The sequence below is a fragment of the Glycine soja genome, chromosome 5 (assembly GCF_004193775.1).
Source record: "Glycine soja cultivar W05 chromosome 5, ASM419377v2, whole genome shotgun sequence".
NCBI classification, from domain to species: Eukaryota; Viridiplantae; Streptophyta; class Magnoliopsida; order Fabales; family Fabaceae; genus Glycine; species Glycine soja.
The window spans coordinates 38,116,256-38,142,095 of NC_041006.1; the positions used below are offsets into that span (position 1 = coordinate 38,116,256).

At 32.8% G+C, this 25,840-nt stretch overlaps 6 protein-coding genes across 7 annotated transcripts; 4 read left to right on the forward strand and 2 right to left on the reverse strand.

The window, feature by feature from the left end:
• Positions 1 to 3,844: 3,844 nt before the first annotated feature.
• On the forward strand, positions 3,845 to 7,202 carry LOC114413054 (cytochrome b561, DM13 and DOMON domain-containing protein At5g54830-like). Its single transcript, XM_028377213.1, has one exon. It carries the CDS (start codon positions 4,108 to 4,110, stop codon positions 6,742 to 6,744), a length of 2,637 nt encoding a protein of 878 aa, XP_028233014.1. The 5' UTR covers positions 3,845 to 4,107; the 3' UTR covers positions 6,745 to 7,202.
• A 4,119-nt stretch (positions 7,203 to 11,321) lies between these two features.
• On the forward strand, positions 11,322 to 12,137 carry LOC114413057. Its single transcript, XM_028377218.1, has 2 exons — positions 11,322 to 11,609; positions 11,978 to 12,137. The coding sequence occupies exons 1-2, from the start codon at positions 11,388 to 11,390 to the stop codon at positions 12,059 to 12,061; spliced, it is 306 nt and encodes a 101-aa protein (XP_028233019.1). The 5' UTR covers positions 11,322 to 11,387; the 3' UTR covers positions 12,062 to 12,137.
• A 106-nt stretch (positions 12,138 to 12,243) lies between these two features.
• LOC114411369 lies at positions 12,244 to 13,870 on the forward strand. Its single transcript, XM_028375072.1, has 5 exons — positions 12,244 to 12,358; positions 12,662 to 12,786; positions 13,054 to 13,116; positions 13,211 to 13,335; positions 13,726 to 13,870. Exons 1-5 carry the CDS (start codon positions 12,244 to 12,246, stop codon positions 13,772 to 13,774), a joined length of 477 nt encoding a protein of 158 aa, XP_028230873.1. The 3' UTR covers positions 13,775 to 13,870.
• Positions 13,871 to 13,910: 40 nt separating this feature from the next.
• LOC114413055 (actin-related protein 3-like) lies at positions 13,911 to 15,460 on the reverse strand. The gene is made up of 2 exons (XM_028377214.1): positions 14,967 to 15,460; positions 13,911 to 14,766 (listed from the first exon to the last, which is right to left on the reverse strand). The coding sequence occupies exons 1-2, from the start codon at positions 15,014 to 15,016 to the stop codon at positions 14,238 to 14,240; spliced, it is 579 nt and encodes a 192-aa protein (XP_028233015.1). The 5' UTR covers positions 15,017 to 15,460; the 3' UTR covers positions 13,911 to 14,237.
• A 790-nt stretch (positions 15,461 to 16,250) lies between these two features.
• Positions 16,251 to 17,275, reverse strand: LOC114413056 (photosystem II core complex proteins psbY, chloroplastic-like). Its single transcript, XM_028377217.1, has one exon. It carries the CDS (start codon positions 17,092 to 17,094, stop codon positions 16,531 to 16,533), a length of 564 nt encoding a protein of 187 aa, XP_028233018.1. The 5' UTR covers positions 17,095 to 17,275; the 3' UTR covers positions 16,251 to 16,530.
• A 4,397-nt stretch (positions 17,276 to 21,672) lies between these two features.
• LOC114413058 (ultraviolet-B receptor UVR8-like) lies at positions 21,673 to 25,718 on the forward strand. Of its 2 annotated transcripts, none has more exons than XM_028377220.1 (7): positions 21,673 to 21,872; positions 22,594 to 22,633; positions 22,731 to 23,012; positions 23,118 to 23,467; positions 23,558 to 23,959; positions 24,350 to 24,734; positions 25,205 to 25,718. In XM_028377220.1, exons 3-7 carry the CDS (start codon positions 22,788 to 22,790, stop codon positions 25,445 to 25,447), a joined length of 1,605 nt encoding a protein of 534 aa, XP_028233021.1. In that variant the 5' UTR covers positions 21,673 to 21,872; positions 22,594 to 22,633; positions 22,731 to 22,787; the 3' UTR covers positions 25,448 to 25,718. The 2 variants fall into 2 exon arrangements, with proteins under 2 accessions (XP_028233021.1, XP_028233020.1); XM_028377219.1 differs by having other exon boundaries at positions 21,674 to 21,868.
• The last annotated feature ends 122 nt before the right edge of the window (positions 25,719 to 25,840 follow it).

The following is a 25,840-nucleotide window of genomic DNA, read 5'->3' on the forward strand; positions in this document are numbered from 1 at the left end:
TTAGTTGATAAGTTGGTAGGGTTGAAATTGTCAAAATTTTATATTATATTTCTAAAAGTATTCTTAAAATTATTGGAATTCATCGTTTCACTTTTTATTTAATTATTTTTATGTAGTTAATTAATGTGTCTTAAGCCTTTTTCCCGTTCATCACCAAAAAGATAATGAATTTATCTCATTAATCTATTATATTTATTGTTTACTAGAGGAAGAAAGCACTTGGTGCCTCTCTAAAATTTTAAAGGATAAAAAAGAAAAAAATCAAATGTTAATAAAAAGAAGAGTGACAAAGAAGAAGAAAAAACTGAATATAAAAATAGTGGGCAACTATTCTTGTTTAGAATAAAAATATGGAAGTTTAAGGATAAATCTATCTAATAAGATGTGTATACCATGTCAAACCAAATTGATAATTACTTTAAAAAAATGTTAATGACACTTTTTTGGTAACCCTCTATATATGAAGATTAAAATTTATTAAAAATTATTACGTCCAATCTTCTATATGAAAAATAATTACTTAATTCAATAAGGTCAATAAAAGTAACTAGCTTGATTAATTTGTCATAAATTTTAATTTTATTTTAAGACTATCCATGATATTAAATGACTTAAGTGATTATTTTGAAAAGATATCTTTTTAATAAGTGAGTGTACTTTGTTTTCTTGATAATTCAATAAATATATCTACTTTCATAGAAAAATAAGTATATATTATTAATATACCTCACAATTACTTAGAGATAAAAGAAATTAATACTAAAATAGTTCTATTTTCTTATAATTAGAAAAAAAATATTGTTTTTTTTATAGAACTAGAGGCATTACTAATTTTAGTAGGTTCCAAAAAGAATATTAGCGAAAGGAGTGTGAGAAAGAGATAGAGTGTGATTAATATTTCTTTTACCATAATCATTAAATGAAATTACTTACATCCGTCTTAAAATAATTGTATTCCTAAGCTTTGAAAAAAATTGGGTTAACTATGTTGGACAAGTGGCCTCATAAATTTTAAAAAGGGGGGGTTGAATTAAGATTTCGTTGACTATTCCTAATTGAAAATTTTCCTTACTTAGATATTCCCTAGATTCAATTATTTCTTTAATGATAAATTACTCGAATAATAAATAAGGAGAAGTAACTTTAAAGAAATATGAACTCAACAAAAAGTAAAAGAGATTAAGGGAATAGAGAATGCAAAACCGGATTTATACTGGTTCAGCCACAACTCGTGCCTACGTCTAATCCTCAAGCAAATTCCACTTAAGCGTTTTCACTAACCCTGTAAAATTTCTTTACAAGCAATGAACCACAAAGGACTTCCCTCCTTTGTGTTTAGTGTTTACACCAAGAGGCAATCTCACCTCTTGCAATGAACCCCAAAGGACCTTCCTCCCTTGTGTTCAGTGATTACACCAAGAGGCAATCTCACCTCTTGCAATGAACCCCAAAGGATGTTACTTCTTTGTGTCCAATGATTACACTAAGAAGCAAATTCCACTTCTTGTAATGAACTCCAAAGGACATTACTCCTTCGTGTCTAGTGATTCAACCAAGTAGACCGTCTCTTGAATACTTTTACAACCAAGAGTCGGTCTCTTGAAAACTTTTTGTAAGAATGGAGGAGAGGAAGAAAATAGAATAGCACAAGTTTTTATCCAATGAACTTTTATTGACAAAGCAAATGTTGAACAAAAACTCTTAGAAAGATGTTGAGAAATTAGTTGTATGAAATTCGTGTCATGATCACATATTTATAGTCATATGATGGCTCTTGAAGAAGTCATGTTAAAAGTTGTGACTCTCGACAATTTCTTCAAAACCAGTCACTTTAAAAAGTGTGACTCTTGACAATTTTTTCAAAACCAGTCACTTTAAAAGTTGTGACTCTTGACAATTTCTTTAAAATTAATCACTGGTAATCGATTACCACAATAGTGTAATCGGTTACACAGTTTATTTTATCAAAAGTTGTGACTCTTCATGTTGAGGTTTAAAATCCAACGTTCAAGAACTACTGGTAATCGATTACAAATATTGTGTAATCGATTACACTATTTTGAAAATATTTTTGAACATTACAAGACAATGGTAATCGATTACATGCCTATGGTAATCGATTACTACTTTGTAAATCAGTTATAAAATGTTTTGGACTTTTGGTAATCGCTTACCAGGGAGTAAAAACTCTGGTAAAAGATATTTCTTGAAAAATTCTCTTGGACAATTTTGTGTTGTTCAATCTTTTCTTTGAAAAATTCTTTATAACTTACCTTAATGTTTTTCTTAAGGTTCTTGCATATCTTGAGTCTTCTCTTGATTCTTCACTTGAATCTTCTTGATTTTTTAATCTTGTTTGAATGAATCTTTAATAATCTTTGGCATCATCAAAATAATCTTGGAAGCTTTGCTTCTACAAACTAAAATTTTAGTTTCTATTTTTTTTTAAATTCAGATTTTAGTTCTTAAACAAAAGTTTAATTGGTCAAGACTCTCAATTTTTTAAAATTTAATTTTTAGTCCATAAATAAAAGTTTGATTGCTCAAGGTCCCTTAACTTTTTTCATTAAGGTTTTTAGTTCTTAAACTTTTGAAAAATTAAATTTTTAGTCCAAGAAATCTCATTAAATAAATAAAATATAATTTATTCAAACTTTTGTTTAAGGATTAAAAACAAAATATTCTAAAAGTTTAAGGATCTTGACCGGTCAAACAAAAGTTTAAGGACTAAAAACCTTAATAGAAAAAAGTTGAAAGACCTTGACCAATCAAATTTTTGTTTAAAGACTAAAAATCAAATTTAAAAAAATTTAGGAACTAAAAACTTAGTTTATCCAAAAAGAAATTCAAATTGGTTTACGTTCTCATCTTTCAATGAGATATTGAAACATTTATTTCAATTTTGTCCTATAATAAGTAATATTATCTTGAAAGACTTAATAATGCATTTCCTAATAAATGTTAGGTTTTCTTGGAATACTTATTTTAAACATAAGTCGTTTTAGGATAAAGAACTTCTTAACTCAAGATTGTTTGAACAACATTATAAATATCCCTTCTATATTGTCCAATGCTTGTTTGGTTTTGAAGATGAAAGTAATATTGGAGAAAAAATTTGTACACTTTTTGTGAAACCCACACCTTTTATATTATTTTAATTAAAAAAATATATTCTATTTCTATCATGTCTATTTTTATTCTTCAAATCAAACACACGCTAAGAAGATGGGAGACAGGTAAAAAAAAAGTTAATATTATTGCATGAAATGACATCCAATATTCATCAAAATGATGTTTTTTGCATAATTCTAATTTATTTAGCCTAATAATATTTTAATTAAATGACCTATTTAATCTTTTTATCTATTTTTTTTGTTTAGTTTGTTTCTTTATGTTATTATTTTGAGTTTAGTTCAATCTTTTATCTTTTTAATAATTTTATTTGGTCTATTATCTTATTTTTTGTTCAATTTGATCTTTTTATCTTATTTTATTTTGTTTAATTTAATCTTTTATTTTATTTAAAAATAATTCTGTTAATCATTTTAAAATAAATTTTTTAATTCATTTTTCTCTCCTTTCTCATTTCATTTTTAACAAAAAAGTTTGTTCTTAAATAATTAGTAATGTCCTTAAATGGAGCGAATAACTAAATTGAAAAAAAACGAACAAAATGAATTTTTAGAAAGATGAAATACTAAAGTAAAAAAAAATCAACTTGATTTTTTTAAAAAACAAATAATCAAGTTAAAAAGAAATTAGGATAAAGAACGAAATAAGTGGTCAGTATTTTTTTTGTTGCCTATAAGTTGAAACAAGAATACGAAATTACAAATACAAATTAGGAATCCAAGTAAAACCCTGAATAAGGACAATTGTTTCAGATCTATTCTATGAACTGATAATGATACAACACCATTTTTACTCATGAAAACGAGGAAAACGTTGCTCGTTTCTCCACCGGAACATTAACATTTAACACAAACAAACGTGTCTGACCTACATAACCTGAACCCCTCCGCCACGCACACAGAACATTGTTACGATCCGATCGTGAAGGTTTCGTCATCGTGGATTCTGATCCACAGTGCAACAATTGCACCCGTCATGCTTCGCAGATCCCTCATCATCATCCTACACTTGTCGTTGTTGTCGTTCGGATATGCGGATCCCGCTCCCAATTGCACTCGCCTCAGCTCCGTCGTCAATTCGGAGTCGGAGTTCGAAATGGTTCAACACCAACTCCGAGGATCCCTGAAAATCAGGGACGATTGCTCCTTTAGGGTTTCCCAATTCGACATGCTTCCCGGTTCCGACGTCCACTGGTGGGGTGCGCAGGCTTCCGATTTCGATAACCTCACCGCCGGATTCATTGTTTCCAACTACGGATTGAACGGAACCTACAACAACTCCACCTTCGATGTGCATTTGTTGAGCAATGTTTCCTGGAGCATGATCAACGTCCTCGCCGTCTGGGATCGTGCCACCGCCTCCGATTTCGGCCACGTCGTGCTCCGCAAGGACGCCCCGGCGTCGCCTCCTCCTCCGACGGTGTTCGAGAATTGCAAGGTTTTGTCGAAGAATTTCAGGTTGAGGTGGAGTTTGAATGTGTCCGAGGATTCTCTTGAAATTGGGTTGGAGGCCGCGACTGGGATCACCAATTACATGGCTTTTGGGTGGGCTAATTCCAGTGCTCAAGATTCTGATCTCATGATTGGTGCTGATGTTGTCGTTGCAGGGTTTAAGGAAGATGGTATGCCCTTTGTGGATGATTTTTTCATTACTAAGTATAGTGAGTGTGTGAGAAATAGTGATGGAGTTGCTCAAGGGGTATGTCCTGATTCCTTTTATGAAGGCCCTGATGGGGTGGGTTTAGTCAACAATTCAATGTTGGTTTATGGCCATAGGAAGGATGGGGTGACCTTTGTCAGATACCGCAGGCATTTGACTAAGGTCGATGGAAAGTATGATCATCCCGTGAACCATTCAGCGAATATGAAGGTTATTTGGGCTTTGGGGCGTATCAAGCCTCCTGATTCTATTAATCCTTACTATCTTCCTCAGAATCATGGGGCCGTGAATTATGGCCATTTGGTTTTGAATGTCTCGGAGCATGTGAATGAGTGTACAGGTCCCTTGGATGCTGAAGACAAAGAAGATCAAGGTCTCATCACTGCAGATGCAAATGTTCCCTTGGTGGTTTCTTCTGCTCCGGCAATGCATTACCCCAACCCTCCAAATCCTGAAAAGGTTCTTTATATCAACAAAAAGGAAGCTCCTGTCTTGAGAGTGGAAAGAGGGGTGCCGGTCAAGTTTTCGATCCAAGCCGGGCACGATGTTGCACTTTATATTACTTCGGATCCGCTTGGTGGAAATGCTACCACGAGAAATCTGACTGAGACTATTTATGCTGGAGGTCCAGAGGCCCACGGAGTTCAAGCCAGTCCTACAGAATTAGTTTGGGCTCCTGACAGGAACACTCCTGATCACGTCTACTATCATTCCTTGTTCGACCAGAAGATGGGTTGGAAGGTCGAGGTGGTTGATGGGGGTCTATCGGACATGTATAATAACAGTGTCATTTTGGATGATCAACAGGTTACCTTCTTTTGGACATTGTCAAAGGATTCCATATCTATTGCAGCTCGTGGCGAGAAAAAAAGTGGTTATATTGCCATAGGGTTTGGAAGTGGAATGGTGAACAGCTATGTGTATGTGGGTTGGATTGATGATACTGGTGTGGGACATGTAAACACTTATTGGATTGATGGAAAGGATGCTTCAAGCATACACGGCACGCAGGAAAATTTGACACATGTGAGATGCAAAACAGAAAATGGCATCATTACTTTTGAGTTTACTCGTCCCTTGGACCCGTCTTGTAGGCGGGAAAAGAGGGTAGAATGTAAAAATATCGTTGATCCCACAACTCCTCTCAAAGTTGTTTGGGCAATGGGTGCTAAATGGACTGATGATCATCTTACTGACAGGAATATGCATTCTAGTACAAGTAATAGGGCTATTCTTGTACACCTGATGCGTGGTTCAGCAGAGGCGGAGCAGGATTTACTTCCTGTTTTGGCTGTGCATGGATTTATGATGTTTGTTGCATGGGGTATCCTGTTTCCTGGAGGGATATTGGCAGCCAGGTACTTAAAACATCTCAAGGGCGATGGATGGTACCGGATTCATGTTTACTTGCAATACTCAGGGTTAGTAATTGTTCTGCTTGCCCTTCTTTTTGCTGTGGCTGAGCTTAGGGGATTTTATTTCAGCTCAACTCATGTTAAATTTGGATTTGCTACTATATTGTTGGCTTGCATACAGCCAGCAAATGCTTTCCTAAGGCCTCCAAAACCAGCCAATGGGGAGCAGGCATCCTCCAAGAGGGTTATTTGGGAGTGTTTTCACACAATTGTTGGTAGATGTGCCATTGTTGTTGGCATTGCTGCACTTTTTACTGGGATGAAGCATCTAGGAGACAGATACGATGTGGAAAATGTCCATGGACTCAGATGGGCTATGGCAATTTGGTTTTTAATTGGTGCATTGATTGTTATTTATTTGGAATACCATGAAAGGCAGCGAATAGGGCGGCAGATATCTGGAAGAGGCAATTGGGTGCTTGGTAATCTTGAGGAAGATGATTCAGTTGATCTCTTGAGGCCAACCAGAACAAGTGCAGATAAAGAGTTACAGCCCTCTGCGAGAATGGAAGTCCAGTTAGAACCTTTGAACAGATGAATTTACATGCATTAAGTTCTAATAGACAGTTAACCCATTTTTTGCAAACTTCAAGGTTATTCTGCGAGCTGGCAGGCTTCTTTATTGGTTATGAGGTGTTGTTGGAGGTGAAAGGGGAGGCACTTATCGATCTCTTTTTTTGACTTATGTTGCTTTCTAGTTTCCATGTAGAGTAGTTTTCCTGCAGCATATAGTGCGTATAGTTATACATCTTCAACAGAATAGGTTATATAGTTACTTCTACTGTAGCTGTTACTCTGTTTTTTTTTTTTACTTCTTCCCAAAATAGAAGAAATCAAACTTTATAAGGTGAAAGCTTTGTTGTGGATCAATTTAGGTTCTGAATGGTTTAGTTTGATAGTATCTCAGATGATTTCAGACATGGTATTTTATCTGACCAAAGGCATTGTTGTAAATTATGAGATTCAGAAAATTAATACAACATTTTTTATTGTCAATAATGCTCTATTGTTTTAGATTCTATGTTATTGCACGTTTCATCTTTAGTTCTGTTAGAGTGTGTTTGGTTAGAGAGTTTTGAGAGTGAAATTCAATTTTTAAAGGGATTTAAAATGCCAAGTATTAAAATATATTGTTTGTATCAAATTCAATTTTTTTTTATAAATAATGGGGACTTTATAAGGGTTTTTTTTTTTGTAAAGTAAAATGAGAGAATTTAAAATAACACCAAGAATTTGTAAATTCTCTCTGATCATCACCACCCTCACTCTTGGTTGCGACTATTAACCCTCGCATGTTCTTTTCCTGGCTCTAAATTCTTACCATCACATGCTCCTGAGTCCTGATCACTCTCTCTTGCGCGAGCTTCTCTGGCTTTCTCTTTGCTCTTCTCCATTGGATCTTCTATGATTGAGCTCTTCTCTTCTCTTTGGACCACGTAAAATTTCTTTCTCACTATTCTCCAATCTTTTTCTTTTGTTCTTATTTTCTGAAAATTATATTTGAATCTATTTTGTTGTTGTTCATGTATTATTCTAATTTCTGGACTCTAGATCTGATTATGATTTTGATGTTATTATTTGTGTGTGTGATATTATTTGCTGTATTGCAACATGATTAGAGTAATATTAAAATGCATATTATCACCTTCTGTATTCTGGATCTTATTCGCTCTGTGATTATTGAAATAAAAAAGCATATTATCATAGCCAAATTTTAAATGGGTTGATTCCAATGTAGGTGGTACATGCCTTGCCCTGTGTAAAACTGCATTACAATCAATACGTTGGTCATGTCTGTACTATATCATTATGGTAAACCCAATTTAACTTTCTACAAGTTTGTGGCAGCTACCAAACAAGATGGAAGTGTGGATGAATGGGCAGCACGGCATATGTGTGTTTATCTGTGTCCGTGCGTGTGTTTGAGCAGTAAGTTTAAAATTAGAAATTTTCTACAAACCAGATTAATCTTATTATTTATTGGAATGTTCAGAAATCATAATTAATGGTAGATGCTTTTGTTTTCAACATATGGTGTGCAAATAAAGCTATTAGAGCGAGAAGGACCAGTTAGAACTTGCAAGCCATAGCAGTAAAGCTTGGTCAATAGTCAAGACTAGACAAAGGTGAATATTTTATTTCATCTTGTTTTGTTGTCTATTTGCACCTTAGGATTTGTCACTATTTTCCTGGTTCACTTTGTTTTAAAGGAACATGATACTGAGTTCACTTCTCTATAATACTAACCTCTGTCCTCTAAAGAACATTGTAACTCTTCCTCCTAAAAAAAATTGGTAACTCTTCTCCAACTCAGTTCTTGATAGCTATATTGGCAAGAGTTTACTCTACATCATATTGGTACCATTATTTCCAGCCCAACAGCATGCTTAGTAGTAGATTTGTACAAATTATAATTAAATAAGAGGTTCCTTTCAGTACAATTCTCAAATAAAGAATTGTCAATTTGTGTAATACCCATCCTAGAGATCATAACAGTAAGGTTCAACATCACTTTAAACCATTTAACAATGAAACATGAAAACTCTTGACAAAATTTAATTTTTAATAGTATCTATCCAGATTTCAAATTTGGAAATTACTTAATCAGAGTAATATTTTCAAAGACATTTTCAAGTGCAAAATTGAAATAGGTACATATATGACATTAGTCCTTTAATCAGATTTTTCTACGCGAGACACAGGACAAGTTTATGATATGCTAATACTTAAAAATAGGTACTGGGTTAAATTTTGAAATTTGTAAAATAAAATCTAAGGCTTTAGCCTACTTCCATCAAGAGTTTTCAAGCATACTTAAGAGTACCAAAAACTAAATTCAAACTTTTGGAAGCAATGCTGAATCATTGTCATGAATCGTGATTCCATATAAAAACGATCGTTAAAAGCCCAAGTATATTTCATTTGCGAGGATTTCAAAAAATTATGTTAAGGAGTAATTAATTTTTTTCTTCTAATTTTGTAACGTGTGTATTTTCACTTTCATATAAAGTGGAATTAATTTTGGATAAATACTCATTTTAGTTCATAAAAGATGAAAAATTAAAATTTAGATCCTAAATATATAAAAAGTGACAAATTCATCTTATCTTTAAATTTTCTCCATTAATTCAAATGTTAATGTCTACATGGTATCTCTGGATCCAATTGTCATTGAAAAGAATGGTCACCAGTTATTTACTCGATGAAATTAATTTGTCAGCATATTGCTAATGAATTAATTTATCAATTTTGAAAATTGTTATTTTTTTAATTTAGTCTCTGAATTTAATAATTTATTGTTATTTTAATCTTTAAAATTAATTACTTATTGATATTTTGATACTTGAACTTAAATGTGTATTGTTATTTTGATCCTTAAATATACTTTTAAATCTTTTAATTAGTTATTTATTTAATGTGGTATTTACTTTCCTTAGTTTATAATGAAATATTTTTTTACCACTAATAAATAAATTTATGTCAATCAAAAATAATTTTCACAAATTAATTTATTGATAATTTATACCGGATGCAAGTGAAATTAGTGGACTAGTGGAGAGGAAGGAAGGGTCTGTCTACGGGAACTCGGAAGCGCGACACGACACCATCCAAAACTTGCAAATTTCTGTCAAAATAAGAATCGAATGTTGGTTAGTATGAACGTGAATTTTGAAGGGCTAAATCCCAAATGCAATGAAAAAGCTTCCATAGTTTCACTCTCACTCGCTGTATGGCTACGCTCTCGCTCTCTCTCAGTTGTTGGAGCGCCGTGGAACTTGCTCGCACCAGATTTTCTTCCACCTTCACCCCCTCCAATCAACTCACAAAATTATAAAAATATCATTATAAAAAACTATCAAATAAACTCTAATTTTATGTATCCAATAATGATTCACAAGATCATATCACAAAAATATTATACATCACAAAAATCATTTAATAATCAAAATTCTTAAAACCTTGCCATATTAGTTTCATGTTCTCGGACCCCTCACTCAAATCATACATTATATATATATATATATATATATATATATATATATATATATATATATATATATAATATAAACAAATGCTTATGTAAATGCAAGACACATAAATGTCAAAGAAAATTCACCATATAAATCCAATTTGCAATTAATAGAATGTATATATTTTAATATGTATATGTCAATCGAATGTCATTATTTCTTTAATTAGTGCCATCCAGATTTGCCTTAACAATAATACTGCTACAATCATTCTTATTTTTCCACTAGGAATTATAAAGCACCGTCAGTGAAATTTGTCGTATGTCTTGAGAGAAAATATTACCACAACATGAAGCATTATACATATTAAAAACTTCAACCAATTTTAAATTATACTTGATCACACCTACACATCCAATGCTATGATTAGAACGTCTAAAACACCATTAACTCTGATTTCTTTATATAAAAAACACAATAAAAGAAAAACTTTTCTAAAAGAATTATATTATGAAAGTTTTGAAAAGATGTATTTTCCTCATGAAGCAAGTAATTCGAATTCTGCATTATTTTTACTTCAACTGAATTTTTTTACTTTTTTCCTTCTTCTATATTCTTAAGTAATCCATTTATGTCAAGAAAGACTGATTATTTGAGTGATTCTAAAAAAATGAATTATTTATCTTTATATAAATATTATATGTAATTTAAAATTATCTTTTGAGATTTGTTTAATTAATCTTTATTCAATCTAATTTATTATTATACTAATATCTTTTAAAAAATATAACAATTTAATATATTAAAATAATTTAATCTATCTTTTTCTTTAATAAAAGATGTATTTAGATAATATTTATTTAAATAATTATTGAAATATTTTTAGAATGTTACATTAGTAATATGAACCAACTCAAACATAATTCAAAATTTAATTTGATAATTGACTTATTGAACTTGATTCATGAAGAAAATAAATTAAACTAAAGTTAAAAATTTATCTGGTGAAATAAACTAGCTCAACTTGAGTTATATATATCTATCTATGCATCATTATCATGCTTTACATCAAGTCTAAAAGGGTGTCGTGTGAAGGGGATGATAGAGATGTAATATAAAACATTCATGAGCCTTCACCTAATAGTTTAAACTTTTGGATGGTTGGTTCACAAGAGTTCTTTTTTCATTCCATAGGGAGTAGATATAGCATATGTTCTTTTGCCTAGAAGTCATTGAAGAAATCCAGAAGAGAGGTACCAGAGAGGCACCGGGAGATCTCTTAGATGATAAATTTGTTCAAAATGACAACTTGCACTCTTCTCTTAATCCAGCTGCCCCAAATTCTAACCTTTTACCTTCCAGGAGTGCTGTGCTTCAAGCTTGCATAATAACTTCTGGTCTCATAGCTGCTTTGGGAATAGTGATTCGGCAGGTGCTATTCCTTTTATGCATTACTAGACCAGTTTCACCCTTTGTTGCATTTGCATGTTCCCAACGTTGTTGTCTATCTTAATGATATAAGCAGGATTTCATATGAAATTTATCTATGTTTTGTTTAGCCACCATGGAGTGTATTGATCAGTATGATTTTTTCCATACACCACAATACTTGGGAGAAGTTAAATTGGGATTCAAAGTTTTATTCTTGAGAACCTAATTCTTAATTGCAGACAAAGTTTTTATTTTATTCTAGAAAGGAGAGTTCTTAAATTTATCACAATTTGACTCGAGATTCTGAAATTCGCATAACATGGGATATCGTGTTCATTTTGTACTTAATTTTGTTTTTGTTACTCGCAGGTGTCTCATGTTGTGTCAGTGGAAGGATTTCCAGTCTTGGACTGCTCTTCAGAAGTATCATGTATTACACTCATATTTACTTAGTTCTTACTATTAGTTTGTAGTTCAGACTTAATGAATTCTCTTTCATTGGAAGGGAGTCATAAAAAGATATTGGATATCAAGAACTATCTTTGAACTCTTAATTGCATAAAATTAAAAGAACTGTTCTCATCAGAGAAATGTGCTTTACTGTAGACCTGTACTGATATTTGTTAAATACTGAAATGCATATGGCCATGCTGTGGGTTTTCAAGTGGTATCTTGGGGTGAAAGTTATTGAACCAGGGGTTGATAAATTTGGAATTTCTTTTAATAAGGCACGAAAGTACAACCTTTCCTGTGTTTTCTTTTTTTTTATTATATTTGGAACAAGGCTACATGTGTATGGCTCTATTTATTGTGACATTTTCATGAATAATGACGTGAAATTCAAATCATCATATCTTATTCTAATGGAACTTTAAGGCTAATGTGACGTGAACTTCAAATCGATCTACTCGTGAATTAATTTTTTTTGTGATGTTTAAGTGCCTGAAGCAAATATAAATGTGCTTGTTTCTTGGTAAATGTTTTGTAATTTGTAAATGTGTAAAATTTATTATTTGTGGTATATCTTAAGATCTTTTTTCTTTTTGTCTACAGTTGGTTTTGACATGTGGCATCTTGAGTTGATTACAGGACTTGTAGTTTTAATATCATCATGTCGCTATTTGCTATTGAAGACGTGGCCAGATTTTGCTGAGTCTAGCGAAGCAGCCAATCAGCAGGTAAAGGAATCAAGGCCATGGCTCTGGAAATGTCCTTTAAGATTTTGTAAGCTTGGTTTGTTGTTAGTGGATTGCCATTTAAAACTTGAACATTATATAGTAGATCATAATAAGTTTAGTAAAAAGGTAGTGCATCTGAATAGAAATCGTTCCTACTTGAGATAACTTTTCATGCAAGTCTGTTGCTTTTTTGTGTTTGCGTCTGTACTATGTATTAGCACATGGATGCTTTGCTGAACCCTGGAAATATTTTGCTTTCTGAATCAGGTCCTTAGCTCACTTCAGCCTTTGGATTATATTGTTGTTGCATTTTTGCCTGGTATTAGTGAGGTTAAAAGAGGCTACTCTTCTTGGCTTATTTTGCCTTTCTTATTTATTTTTTCATCATTTGACTGATATCACATATTATCATCTTAAATTCCAGGAACTACTTTTCCGAGGAGCGATTCTTCCACTTTTGGGAATGAACTGGAATAGTATTGCGATTGCTGCCTTGATTTTTGGTGTTTTACACCTAGGCAATGGTCCAAATTATTCCTTTGCCATCTGGTGCATATCTTTCCCATTTCCCCTCTCATTTCTCTCTTGTCCCCCATTTTTTTCTTTCTCATCTCTTTGTTGTTTATTCCTTTTCCCTCGAATTTCGGGCAACTACCACATATATCACAAAGCTTCAATCTTCATGACTTCGGCAAGAATTAAGATCCTCCCACCATGTCATGTAATAATGTGTGTTCATTTCTAGCCAATGAGTTTAAACAACACAAAAAAAAAATCATTGTTTTCATCAAAAACAAAACTGAAATGAGGTTTAGCTATGTACCGAGGTTTCCAGCAATTCTTTGTTGTTAATGATGAGCAAAAGGGTCTTTTTATTTTTCATTTTCTATGAATAATTAATCTATGTTTTGACGTAAGCATTTATCTTTGCATGTGCAGTATGAACAAGACGGAAAGCCACTACCTAAGTTCGGGGAATGGGATGTGAATGATCCTGCCTCAGCTGAAGGATTCACTGTTATATTCAAACCATCGTTGCAGAGCCTTCTCAAACCATCGTTGTAGCTTCCAGTTATTAACACGTTTTCCCTTCTACTTGTTGTACGCACCGGCACAAAGTAATATGTAAACAGGAGAATCAATAACTAACTACCTTTTGCAATGGTGGAAGTTAAACAGATATGTTTGTTCTTGTTACTTTCATGATGTTGATCAGCTCAACTAGGCAATTACTTATTTTTAGTTAAAAAAAACAAAAAATTAATCATCCAAGTGAAAGCACCTCAACAGTTCATTCATATTCTACAGTACGGTTCACTTTTGGTTTCAAGTGAAAGCATCCAAATGTGTCAAATTGCAGGGGCTGATGAAACATCCAGTGCATTTTGTGTTTAGGTAGCTACCAAACTTGTTGCTGCTGAGGCCATACTAAATATGTAAAGCATTCAAGATTAATCATCCAATTCCAATTCTATATTCAACATAATTCCCAATCTTTTTCGGGTGTAACGATTACCAACCTTGGATGTTGTGTATCCAGCTGCAAGAGCAAGCACAGAATTCACACCAATGTAAAGTCCAGGCACATTAAAAGTCTCAAACATGATCTCCCCAGTATACTCGCGACTCTCAGGCGGAGTCAATGGACTCTCGGTCAAGAGGAAATAGTGATCCTCCGGATCACAGCTCAAATAATTGAAAATGCACTGCTGCCAGAAGCGCTCCATGGCATCCCAATTCTCAACCTGGCCATGCTGAATCGGGTAGCTGAGATTGTAAGTGCTACTAGATCGAGACTTGGTAAGTGCTTCATCCCCAATGAAGAAATCAAGATCCGCCATAATTCCAGCATTGTGCTGGGCCACCCAATTGCCTTTAGAAGAGCCCCTCGATTGATTCAGAAACGACTCATTAACTGCAACAACTGTCGGAGCAATAAAACACGGCTCAACATTACCAGCAAACCCCATCTTCGTATACCTGCAAAAAAAAGAAAACATCATTTTCCAAATTCAGAGTAAACCCAATTCGGGTCAATCAACATTACAGACAATTCTAGTTATAAAACTAACATCAGTGGGGCATTCCAACAAACACATGGTGTCCACACCACATAAGGAGGAAAATACAACATAAAGCTAAAAGAGAAAGTGGGTGATAGAAATTGATGAAAAGGGTACCCGGAGCCATTATCGATGACTACAGCTGGACGAAAAGTAGATGGGTCCATGAGAACGCTGAAGGTGGATCTGCGACTGAGATCCGAGAGTGAGCGTGAGGCAGAGGTTCATGGTTGGTGATTGTTGTTGCTAAAGCCATTTGAACACAGCGAGTGGAAGTGGAAGTGAAGGTCCCATTTAGTCGATCATCATTCTGTTCGTTTCTCAAAGATGCTTTCCTTGGCAACCAACGATTCTTCTCTTCTCTCTCTGTCTGTTTCTTTTATTTGTATTTAATTAATTATAACTATTAGTGCTAAGTAGCTTCCTATTTGTGTGCACGGCATGACGGCAACTACAATTGTCGTTCTTGGCGAGGAAATGGGGGATGCTTGATCAGACTAAGCCGTTTGATTTCAAGCTTCTTTCTTACACGCCAACCTTTTCCTTTCTTGCTGCCTGCCCTAGACCCTAGTACGATGAATTCATGAACCTCTCTTGAAAATAATTGTCGCTACTTTTTAATTTAAAATATCTGTATATTAAAAGAAAATATTTAAATTATAAGAAAATTAATGATTCATTCAAATAAATAATATATGCAAGTCTAGACATAGAATGGTGTTAAATAATTAAAAGGGTAATTTATCGTTCATAATAATTCTATCTAATTTGAATAAAATTATTTCTTTGTTAAATACATTAATAAATAAATGAGAAAACTCTATAAATAAGATCTTAAACATTATTAGATGCATTCTAGAAAAAAGATTTATGGAGATTTTTGTGAGGTGTTCTATTATTATTATTGGGATTTATTTAATATATTTCATAGTTATTAACTGTCGTACAATATTTGGCACAACATTATAATCAAGATGTTGGTTTCCCAAGTGATTTGTTCGTTTGGAGTTTAAATTCCAAGCCTCAAGTGCTCGGTTCAAAACTAGCAACATCCAAAATATTATAATATAAATTATATTTAAGAATATTTTGCGTATAAATATAGCCAAAATTGGGAGTAAGTTATTTTGTATATATATTCAATTCAATTTGTTCAATAAGAATTGTATGGCAAGTTCTTCTTCATGGGATTCCTTGGAAAGAGAAGAAGCTAGAAAGAAAAAAAAAATTGATCAACCCTCGTTCTGTATATAAATTATGATTTTTGAAATCGAACAAAACAAAACTGAGTAAAAATGGAAAACAAGTGAGGATTAGAGTTAAAAAAAATCATTTCTCTTTCTCTTTGCCGTTGCAAAGCCCAGCCAGCAGGTGCAAAGCTCAGCAGGTCAACAATTAATCAACCTTTCAAAACTGCATGGAGCCTAATTGTAGATTCAACAAACAGAAAGAAAGTACAAACTTGAACTGAATCAATCAGATCTATAAATCGCAAAAGGGAAGGTACCCACAACAGTTGCAACAAAAAAGAAACCACTGGCTAGCTTGGGAATGGAAAATAATAAAAAGAAAGCGGATATAGCATTAGATACAAGTTGCATGAAAACTATTAGTGATGATGATAATTGATATCCCAGAGCATTTAAGCCCCTTCCCTATTTTAAATTTCACAAAGCTCAAATCACTGTGATCTCATCCTGTTGAGCTGGTTGAGAGCAGGCTGCAAGATGTTGTAAAGCACCCAAGCAATAGCCGGCGTAACCACAAACAGCAGAAGCTGTCCCCTGTTGTCGCTCGCAGCAGCCGCAGCTTCAGAAGCCGCCGCCCACGCATGCGGCGCAGCCGCCAACCCAGCCAAGCCGCCAAGCCCCAAGCCAATGATCACGCCTTTGGTGCTGCGCATTCGGTTCAGCTGGTTCAGCGCCGGCTGCAGAATGTTGAACAGAACCCACCCTATTGCTGGGATTATGGGCAGCAACAGTGCCAGTCCGCGGTTGTCGCCTTCTGCTATGTCGGCTATTTGTTGAACAGCGAATGCGGCGTCGCAGGTTCCGAGGGTTGTGAATATTGCTCCTGCGATTGCTGTCGCGGGGGAAAGTTTAGTGCTTTCGGGTGAGGCTATGAGGCCCTTTGGAAGGTTGATCTGAAGGGAGGGTTTTGATGGTGCGAGCTTGGTGGGATTGGGGAACTTTGGGTTGACGCATTTGGCGTTGATCATGGCCATTGCTGATATTGTTGATGCCATTGGTGAGAACAGAGAAGAAGCTAGTGAGTGAGTTATGGCAGTGGCAGAGATGGAGAACGTGGCTCTGATTGTGGGAGTAGCAATTTAGCGTTTGGAAAAAGCCACGTTGGAGAAACGAGGTCCAATGGGATTGTGGTTTCTAGATTCTTCTCTTATCCGAATTGGGGGATAGATCAGATTTCGACCTCATATTTCTTGCCTTTCTTATCATCACTTGCGCTGCTCAAATGCCAATATTTTCTTGTTTCTCTTCGTCCCAAACACGCCTTTTACAGTGATGCAACGACACGTCGTTTGATCGGAAAAATTAAAATGTTTATTGTACTTTTAAGATGAAAGCATCTACCGTGAGAATATTTTTTCTTCGTATTCCTTAGAGTATACATTTATTATACTGTAAATTCATAAATTATCAATGCGGATCAACCTCAGTTTATCCCTCACAGATTTAATATGTATTATCAATTAAATTAAACTCATTGAGTTGACAAATCTTTATTTAATTATTAATATTAACTAGGGTGCAGCGATAAAAAATCAAAGCAAAAAAAAACAAGTACAGAAAAAAACAAAAAGTTAAAGAGTAAAAGAGAGAAGTAAAAAAAATATATATTTATAATACTGGTCAAACAACACGTGACATATAAGTTTTAATATATATTGAGATAACTTTTACTAATGCTAAAAAGAATCTCTTCTCTCGCCTGTAAATTTGTTCTCTTCCCTCCTCTTTTAATTTTCCTGTGTTTACAATTAAAAAGGGTTTTAAATGGACTTTTTTTGTTGCCTATATTATGCGATGAAACTAATAAGAGGAGAGTGTTAAATTTCATTCAGCAAACATTTTGGGATGACTAAATGTAACAAAAGGAAATTGCAACTGATGTACTTGGAATGAGGTGATGCCCAAGTACACGTTTTTAAGTACCTTTCATATGAATCAGAGTATTCTTCAGGAAGTGAAAAATTCAATGGCTAAATATTTATTTTAGTTACAAAAAATGTGAGGTTTTCACATTTTAGTTCCTTAAAAAAATATGAAACAATCTTACCGTTGACTTTAGTATCTTAATGTTAATGTTTTTACTCATGTGACATGTATATACGTGGATGACAAGTGATAATTAACCATTGACACGTGTTAATTAGATAATTATTATATTTTAAAAAATTAATTTTTTAATTTAATTTATGAACTTAAATATTTATTGTTATTTTAATCTTTGAATTTAATCAATGATGCTTAAAAGTTCTTTCAAACTTTTATTTAAGATACACCTTATATGAAATTATTTGCATAAATATCATTATATCTTCTCACTTTCATTCTTTATCCTTATGGTTTTCACCATCCTCTTATTAGATTCAACAAATTATATTATAACTATGAAACTAATTTATAAGCAACTACATATGCACTAGTTAGTAGTAAAATTTAAGACATCGTTAACAAGATTTTATAAGATTTCAAACTCAATCTTACACCCAGATCAAGCTTTTAAATCTTATGTGCCATTAAATGTGTAGAATGTTTGAATAATCATTTTTTCTAAGCAAAAAGAACAATTTAAATAAATAATCTATTTTATGAAATAACATTAAACATGAAAAAAAAAACAGTTAAAAAAACTTAAGAATCATAGAAGAAACAAAAATGAAAGTGTTAGAAGTATTTCTTATTTTTTCATTCTTTGTGATTTTCACATCATTGTTCAAGGGTCTGATATTAGAGGTGGCATGCAAAACAAAGATGTTTTTCCTTTTTTTTTATGACGTTTGGAAAGTAGGAGGTGAAATTTTTTTAGGATGAGGAAGGTGTAAGTTGAAGGGGTCACACAAGATCTATGTGATTTTTAACAAGGATAATTTCTAATCTCTGGTAAACCTCTTATTAGGATTCAAACTTAGATAAAGTTCTAACCATCTATCAAAGAAAAAATATATCAATGGAATCTCATCATCTATACATAATGAATTTGTGTGATATATTCAAATCATAACATATGAACGGTAAAAATTAGTATTTTAATCAAGACTATCACTCAAGGATGATAATGGTTAATGTTATTATCATTTAAATTAAGAATTAATTTCAATTTTATGTGTAAAAATAGTAGAAAAATAAATAAACATTGTTAGTTATTAGTTATTAAAAGTTAAACATTTAAACAATTACAAATGGAGGAAAAAAATTAACCCCCTTTAATAGGTTTCTAGATCCCCCTTGATTGTTAGGCACATGATTGATGATAAAGGGATTAAACAAAGCAGAAAATGTAAAAAACAAAAGTTGTTATTTTGATTAGCTACTAATGCGAGTTATATATAGACACAAAATAATTTTGAATGTGATGGTTACTTGAAAGTATAGAAGAAGATATTTTAAAAAAATTTAATTGAATAAAATGTAACTTTCTAAAGAAGCTTGTATATTTCAATTGAATAAATAACAAACTTACCATGCACTTGATGGATGTGAAAGTTAACATGAAATGCGAACAAAAAAAAAAGGTGACAAATATAAGGAATAATGAATGAAAGTAGAGATATGGTGATAATTAAGTTAATAACTTATATATAACATGAGATTTCATTGAAAATTCAAAAGTATTTTTAGATATCAAAATGAAAATAAGTGATTAAGTTAAAGGATAAAAAGCTGGTTAAATTCATAAACTAAAATAAAAGTAAGTAATTCAGTTTAGAGATCAAACATGGAAGTTGTTTGTTACTTCATTATCATCCAAATGTGCATAAAACGTGTTACAAATAAAAATGTTAACAATAGCACACTAAACTTCATTATGTGACTAATTTGACACATTTTAAGAGATTGAAATTAATTTATATTGAATGAATCATACTTATTCTACTAGACTTTAAAGCTATGCATTGTACAAGTTCATTTAAATGATTATTTTTATATTTTTATTCATTATTATAAAAATAAATGTACATAAATAAAATTAATTTAAAAATATGTAATACTATATTAAATATAATTATATCAAAATTAAGAAAATTGATTGATTATATTTTTAATTAAACATATGTTGCATACTCAAAAATAAATTTATGTATAAAATGATTAATTATATTTAATAAATTAAAAATATTAAATATATATCCAAAATGGCCTGCACAAATTAGTTCTAATTTTTTAGGACTAATTTGTGTAGACATATACATTGAAAATAAGTATATTATTTGAAAGAATTATTGGAATATCTTTAGTTAAATCACCAAATATAAAGAAAATATGAATATAAAATTTATTACAATTTTTTTCCAAATTGGTTCATATAATTATGCTAATAAAGAAAACTAAATTTTTTAAACTTATTTAAAATGAATTTTAAAAATATTGAAGAATCGTCGCTATTTGAAAGAATTTCAAATAATACCGAATAAAGATATCATTGTGCAGGATTTATTTGTAGATATTAAGGAAAAAAAGTTTTTTTAATATTAATATCCGAGTTTGGAGACGATATTAAGTCTTTTTTTGTGTGTGTGATTGGAAAAAGTTATTTTTAAATTAAAAATTAATTAATAAACAAACATCATATGTCATGTTGTTAATGAGAATAAATCAAGGAATTAATAATAAGAAAGTAAAAGTAAAAAAATATATAAAAAATATTATATTAATTTTTAAATAAATACTGTATTAATTTTTATTTTATTAGTTTTTTCTATTTCTATTTAATAATATATCAATATAATAATATAAAATAGTAATATCTTAAAAAAATGTATATCTTCGGTTAAATCAAATCTTTTAACACACCTACTTATGTCTTATATACATTAAAAATTATATATATATATATATATATATATATATATATATATATATATATATAAAACAAAATGTAGAATTATATGACAGTAAATAAAAAATAAGAATTAAATATGTTTGTATAAGATAAGGTAAAATTATATGTATTTTATTTACTGTTATATGATAAAATATGTATAAGATAAGATAACTGTAGAATTATAAGATAAGATAAAATATGTTTTCAATTTTTCAAATTAATGATCAATTTAAAATTTAGGGGAAAAAATTAAAATAATAATGTACAATTCGGTAGGATTTTCATAATAATAATTCGAACCAAGTCATAATAACTCCCTTATTTGTAGGTGGTTTGGAGAGGGTGGTTGATGTGTTGCCAACCAAATTAAAATTATTGCAACCATCTTATACTATTCCTCCTTGTGTTTGTTGATTTAAAAAAAAATCATAACAAAAAATTTGAATTTTTCGGTTTTCAATTAATTTTATTATTGCTTTGATCGATTTCAATTTATTTGGATCTGTTTCGTTTTTTAAAACAACTTTGTTAATGACTAAAAACACGTACTAAACTTGTATAAAAATTAAAACTAACATTTCAAATTATTTTGAAAAACTATATCTTATCTTATCTTATAATTATAAATATAATCTCTGGTCAAATATGCAAAAAAAATTGCAGCGACACCTCATGATATCATTGCTTCATCAGAAATAAACAAATAAAATTAATAGAAAGTATATAAGCACTGGGCATAGAGAAAGAGCAGAGATCCTCCCATTTGAGGAAACGAGAAAAATTATTGATTCAACCACTCACTCCCAAAAACTATACAAAAGTTTATACTCTCTCACCCCTACGTCATTTCATTAGATACCCACTTTCATTAAAATAACAACTTGGCAAACTTTCTGTACACTTCTCCACCGATAGTAAAGACTCAGTTTGAGGAATCGTGGTTGATCCCTCTCGTATGTAATCACCGCTTCCACGTGCCTCTGCTTCGATCTATAACTACGATCATAATGAATGCCATTCAACCAAAACTTGTTTATCATGTTTTATTTTCCACTTCTCCTGATTCTTTTTTTTTTTCAATTTTTTTGCTATACCATTTTTTTTTATCGTTGCGTATCCAACAAGTGTACTTGTTCATTGGGTTACTTGTGATTCCATGATCTGGGAAAGTCGAAAAAAAGTATTTTTGGTTTCTGTATGGTAGAGGGTATTTGTACTATGATTCATTTTGATTGGGATGATCAACCTTTGGTGGTGGCGATTACTTCAACTTTGATCAGGAAATTCTTTCCTTTTTTTTGTGTGTGGTTGTAGAATATCCCATTATCTGGGAATAGTGTACTTCTCAAAGTTTTCTTCTTTGGATTCCTTTTCCTTATTTCCATCCTGAATTTTCTTCATATGGTTCACCCTTAATCAATAAAACGACTGCTTCAGAATTTTTTTAGTTTGGTATTTGTGATCAATAAAACGACTGCTTCAGAATTTTTTTAGTTTGGTATTTGTGAAAAGTAAAATCTTTTTGTCTTTCTGATGATCCTCAGTTTCATGACTAAATATTTGCCTTCTGGTGCCTTTAATTTATAATGCCATTGTAAATGGATACAGAAAATCATGTAATTCAGCTGTGAAAAGAAAATGTGTCACATATTTTATAACCATGTTTTTTTCTTTGTAGGTTTGAGGCCTGAGATTTGCTAGTCAAACATATTCTTGAGGTACATAACGTGTAGAGTTTCAGATGCTTTAGTTGGAGAAACAGAAATTAATTAATTAATGTAGTAATCCATTTGCACGTATTTTCATAATTACCAGAAGTGTTGGATCCTCTCTTCTGCTGTGTGTGGGCATTGTATAAGGTTCGCAGTGCCCATGGATGCCACTACCAGTGAAACCCCAACTATCCAATACCATAACATCCCTGATCAGCCAATTACTACCATTGTTGCCACACAATTGCCAACATTTCAACCGCAGCAACGCCATTGCTTCAAGGACTCTAGTCCAGGAGAGTTTCCCTTGTCTGACAACCCCTCCATTGTCCTTCATGTCCTTACAACATGTAACTTGTATGCTCAAGACCTTGCTAAACTTGAGGCAAGTGCTGTGCTTGTCTGCATTTCAGCTCTTAAGTTGTTAATTGAAACTTGAAAGTACTAATTCTAATACTGCTGGTTTCATTTCTGATGTGGTGTTTTGTAGGCAACATGCTCCTTCTTCAAGCGGCCGGCAAACTTTGATCCGGATTTTGACTTGTCCTTGTCAGAGCTTGCTGCATTGGACATGTGCCAGAAGAGAGCCATTTTTAATCCAATGACAACAGAACAACGGCAACATTTGAAGCAAAGATGTGGCGGTTCTTGGAAATTGGTTCTGAGGTTTTTGCTTGCTGGAGAAGCATGTTACAGAAGGGAAAAATCGCAGGTAATAGCAGGCCCCGGTCATAGCATTGCTGTGACATCAAAAGGGGTTGTTTATTCATTTGGTTCCAATAGTTCAGGACAACTTGGGCATGGCACCACTGAAGATGGATGGCAACCTCGGCCAATCAGGTTGGAACTTTAGTTAGTACATTATCCTACTAACTTAAGTGGAAAGTGAACTAGTTGAATTTAAGTTAACATAACTCAATTATGCTGCAGAGCTTTGCAAGGAATCCGAATTATACAAGCTACTGCTGCGACTGGGAGAACAATGTTGATCAGTGATTCTGGGCAGGTTTATGCCTTTGGAAAACAATATTTTTGTGAAAATGAGATTGGAAATGAAGGATCTAAAATGGTTACAACTCCACAGTTAGTTGAATCTTTGAAAAATATATTTGTTGTGCAAGCTGCAATTGGAAACTATTTCACAGCCGTATTGTCAAGAGAAGGCAGGGTTTATACATTTTCTTGGGGTAGTGATGGCAAACTCTGTCACCAAACTGATCCAAATGATGTGGAACCCCGTCCTTTATTAGGAGCTCTGGAACACATACCAGTAGTGCAAATAGCTGCTGGATTTTGCTACCTGCTTTGTTTGGCTTGTCAACCAAGTGGAATGTGAGCTACAGCTTAATCTCCTTACCTCAACTTTTGCAATTCTTTTTCCACAAGAATTGAATTAAGAGTTGTATCATATGATGCAAATTAGGCACTCTTCCATACTTCATTTTTTTTGTTTGCATATTAATGTTTGTAGAGTGAAAAGTGAACTTTTTTGTATTATGATTTATTCCTTGATTGGCAGCATATATATCTTCCATTCTGTTTTCTTCAATTACCTGCATGTATTTGCATCATAAGTCCAGAGCTTCAAGATTTATGAAAGTTCTTAAGCATTGCTGATTTTTTATTCTTAAGTAAACTAGTATTTACATTCCATTTCATTTTTGTTGTAATAACTATCTATACATTTATTGATTACCTGATCCTTCTCTGAAATCTTAATAGGTCAGTGTACTCAGTTGGGTGTGGTATGGGTGGGAAGCTCGGACATGGCACAGAAACGGATGAGAAGTATCCTCGTTTGATTGAACAATTCCAGCTGTTAAACCTTCAGCCCATGGTGATTGCTGCTGGTTCTTGGCATGCAGCTGTGGTGGGGCAGGATGGCCGTGTTTGCACATGGGGTTGGGGCCGTCATGGCTGCTTGGGTCATGGAAATGAAGAATGTGCATTAGTACCTAAGGTGGTGGAGGAGCTGAAAAATGTCAAAGCAGTTCATGTTGCTGCAGGAGATTACACTACTTTTGTAGTGTCTGATAGCGGTGATGCGTATTCATTTGGTTATGGAGAATCTGGTACTCTTGGCCATGACCCTGAAAATCCTGAGCAGGTCTGCTTGCTTATGCCTTTCTCCTTGTTTGATTTGTGAATTTTGAACAATCATGATATGAAGAACTGGTTAGTGATTACTACTTTACAATAATTGGAACTTTCAGAGGAGTTCCAAACTGAACCAGTTTCAGAATGAAGCTTCTAGTTGAAGCTCAACTTTGTTAAGGTCATATTATGCAGTATGCGCTAGTAGCTTATGCCCAAATCTGAATGAGGACTAGCATTACACTATCAAATTCATGTGTAAAGTGCATAGTGAACCATGGATGACATTTTCTTGTAAATGCCTTAGAGCCAGGGCACAAGTAGCACAAACCTAATTTTATATTGGTGACTCTAGTGCATTCTATTAAAGCTAATCTTTCCATGTCAATTATTAGGTAGACACATTTGGAGACAAAATTATTCATTCAGAAAATCCTAATATAAATGAAGTTAATCAACAATATCATGTTTGTAATTGTGCAGGAACACATGCATGCAGATGTGTTAACTCCAAAGCTAGTCACTTCGATGAAACAGAACTATGAACGGGTGATACAGATTAGTCTGACCAATTCGGTATATTGGATTGCTCATACATTTGCCCTAACTGAATCAGGGAAGCTGTATGCCTTTGGGGCTGGGGACAAAGGACAACTAGGTGTAGAGCTTCGTCCCTACCAGACTGAAAGACGAAAGCCACAGCGTGTTGATATTGATCTTGGTTAACTGCGTGCCGGTGCACGCCAATTATTTACAATTTATGTTTTCCATGCATGCCATTTAGTGTTTTAATCCTTTGTTTATTCTGTAAATAGAATCAAAGAATGCATCCATAAGGTCCAAGCTAGGTCTAACAAGGGCCTCACCTTCAGCTATTTGTGCGGTTGTTGATATTAATCTTTGGCTTGAACTTGCTCATCATAGTTGAAAATGGTGAAGGCTCATATGCAGTTTAGTTGTGTTGGCTTTTGAATTTGGTTATCCCAGGATCATTTGCTTAGATAAAGTTGGTGAATTTTACTAAATTGTTATTCACTCGATATCACAACTACTTGATTTAGTAAAATTTTACTGAAGTGGAGGAGGAGCACTTTTGTTCCGATATTTAAAAACAATGGA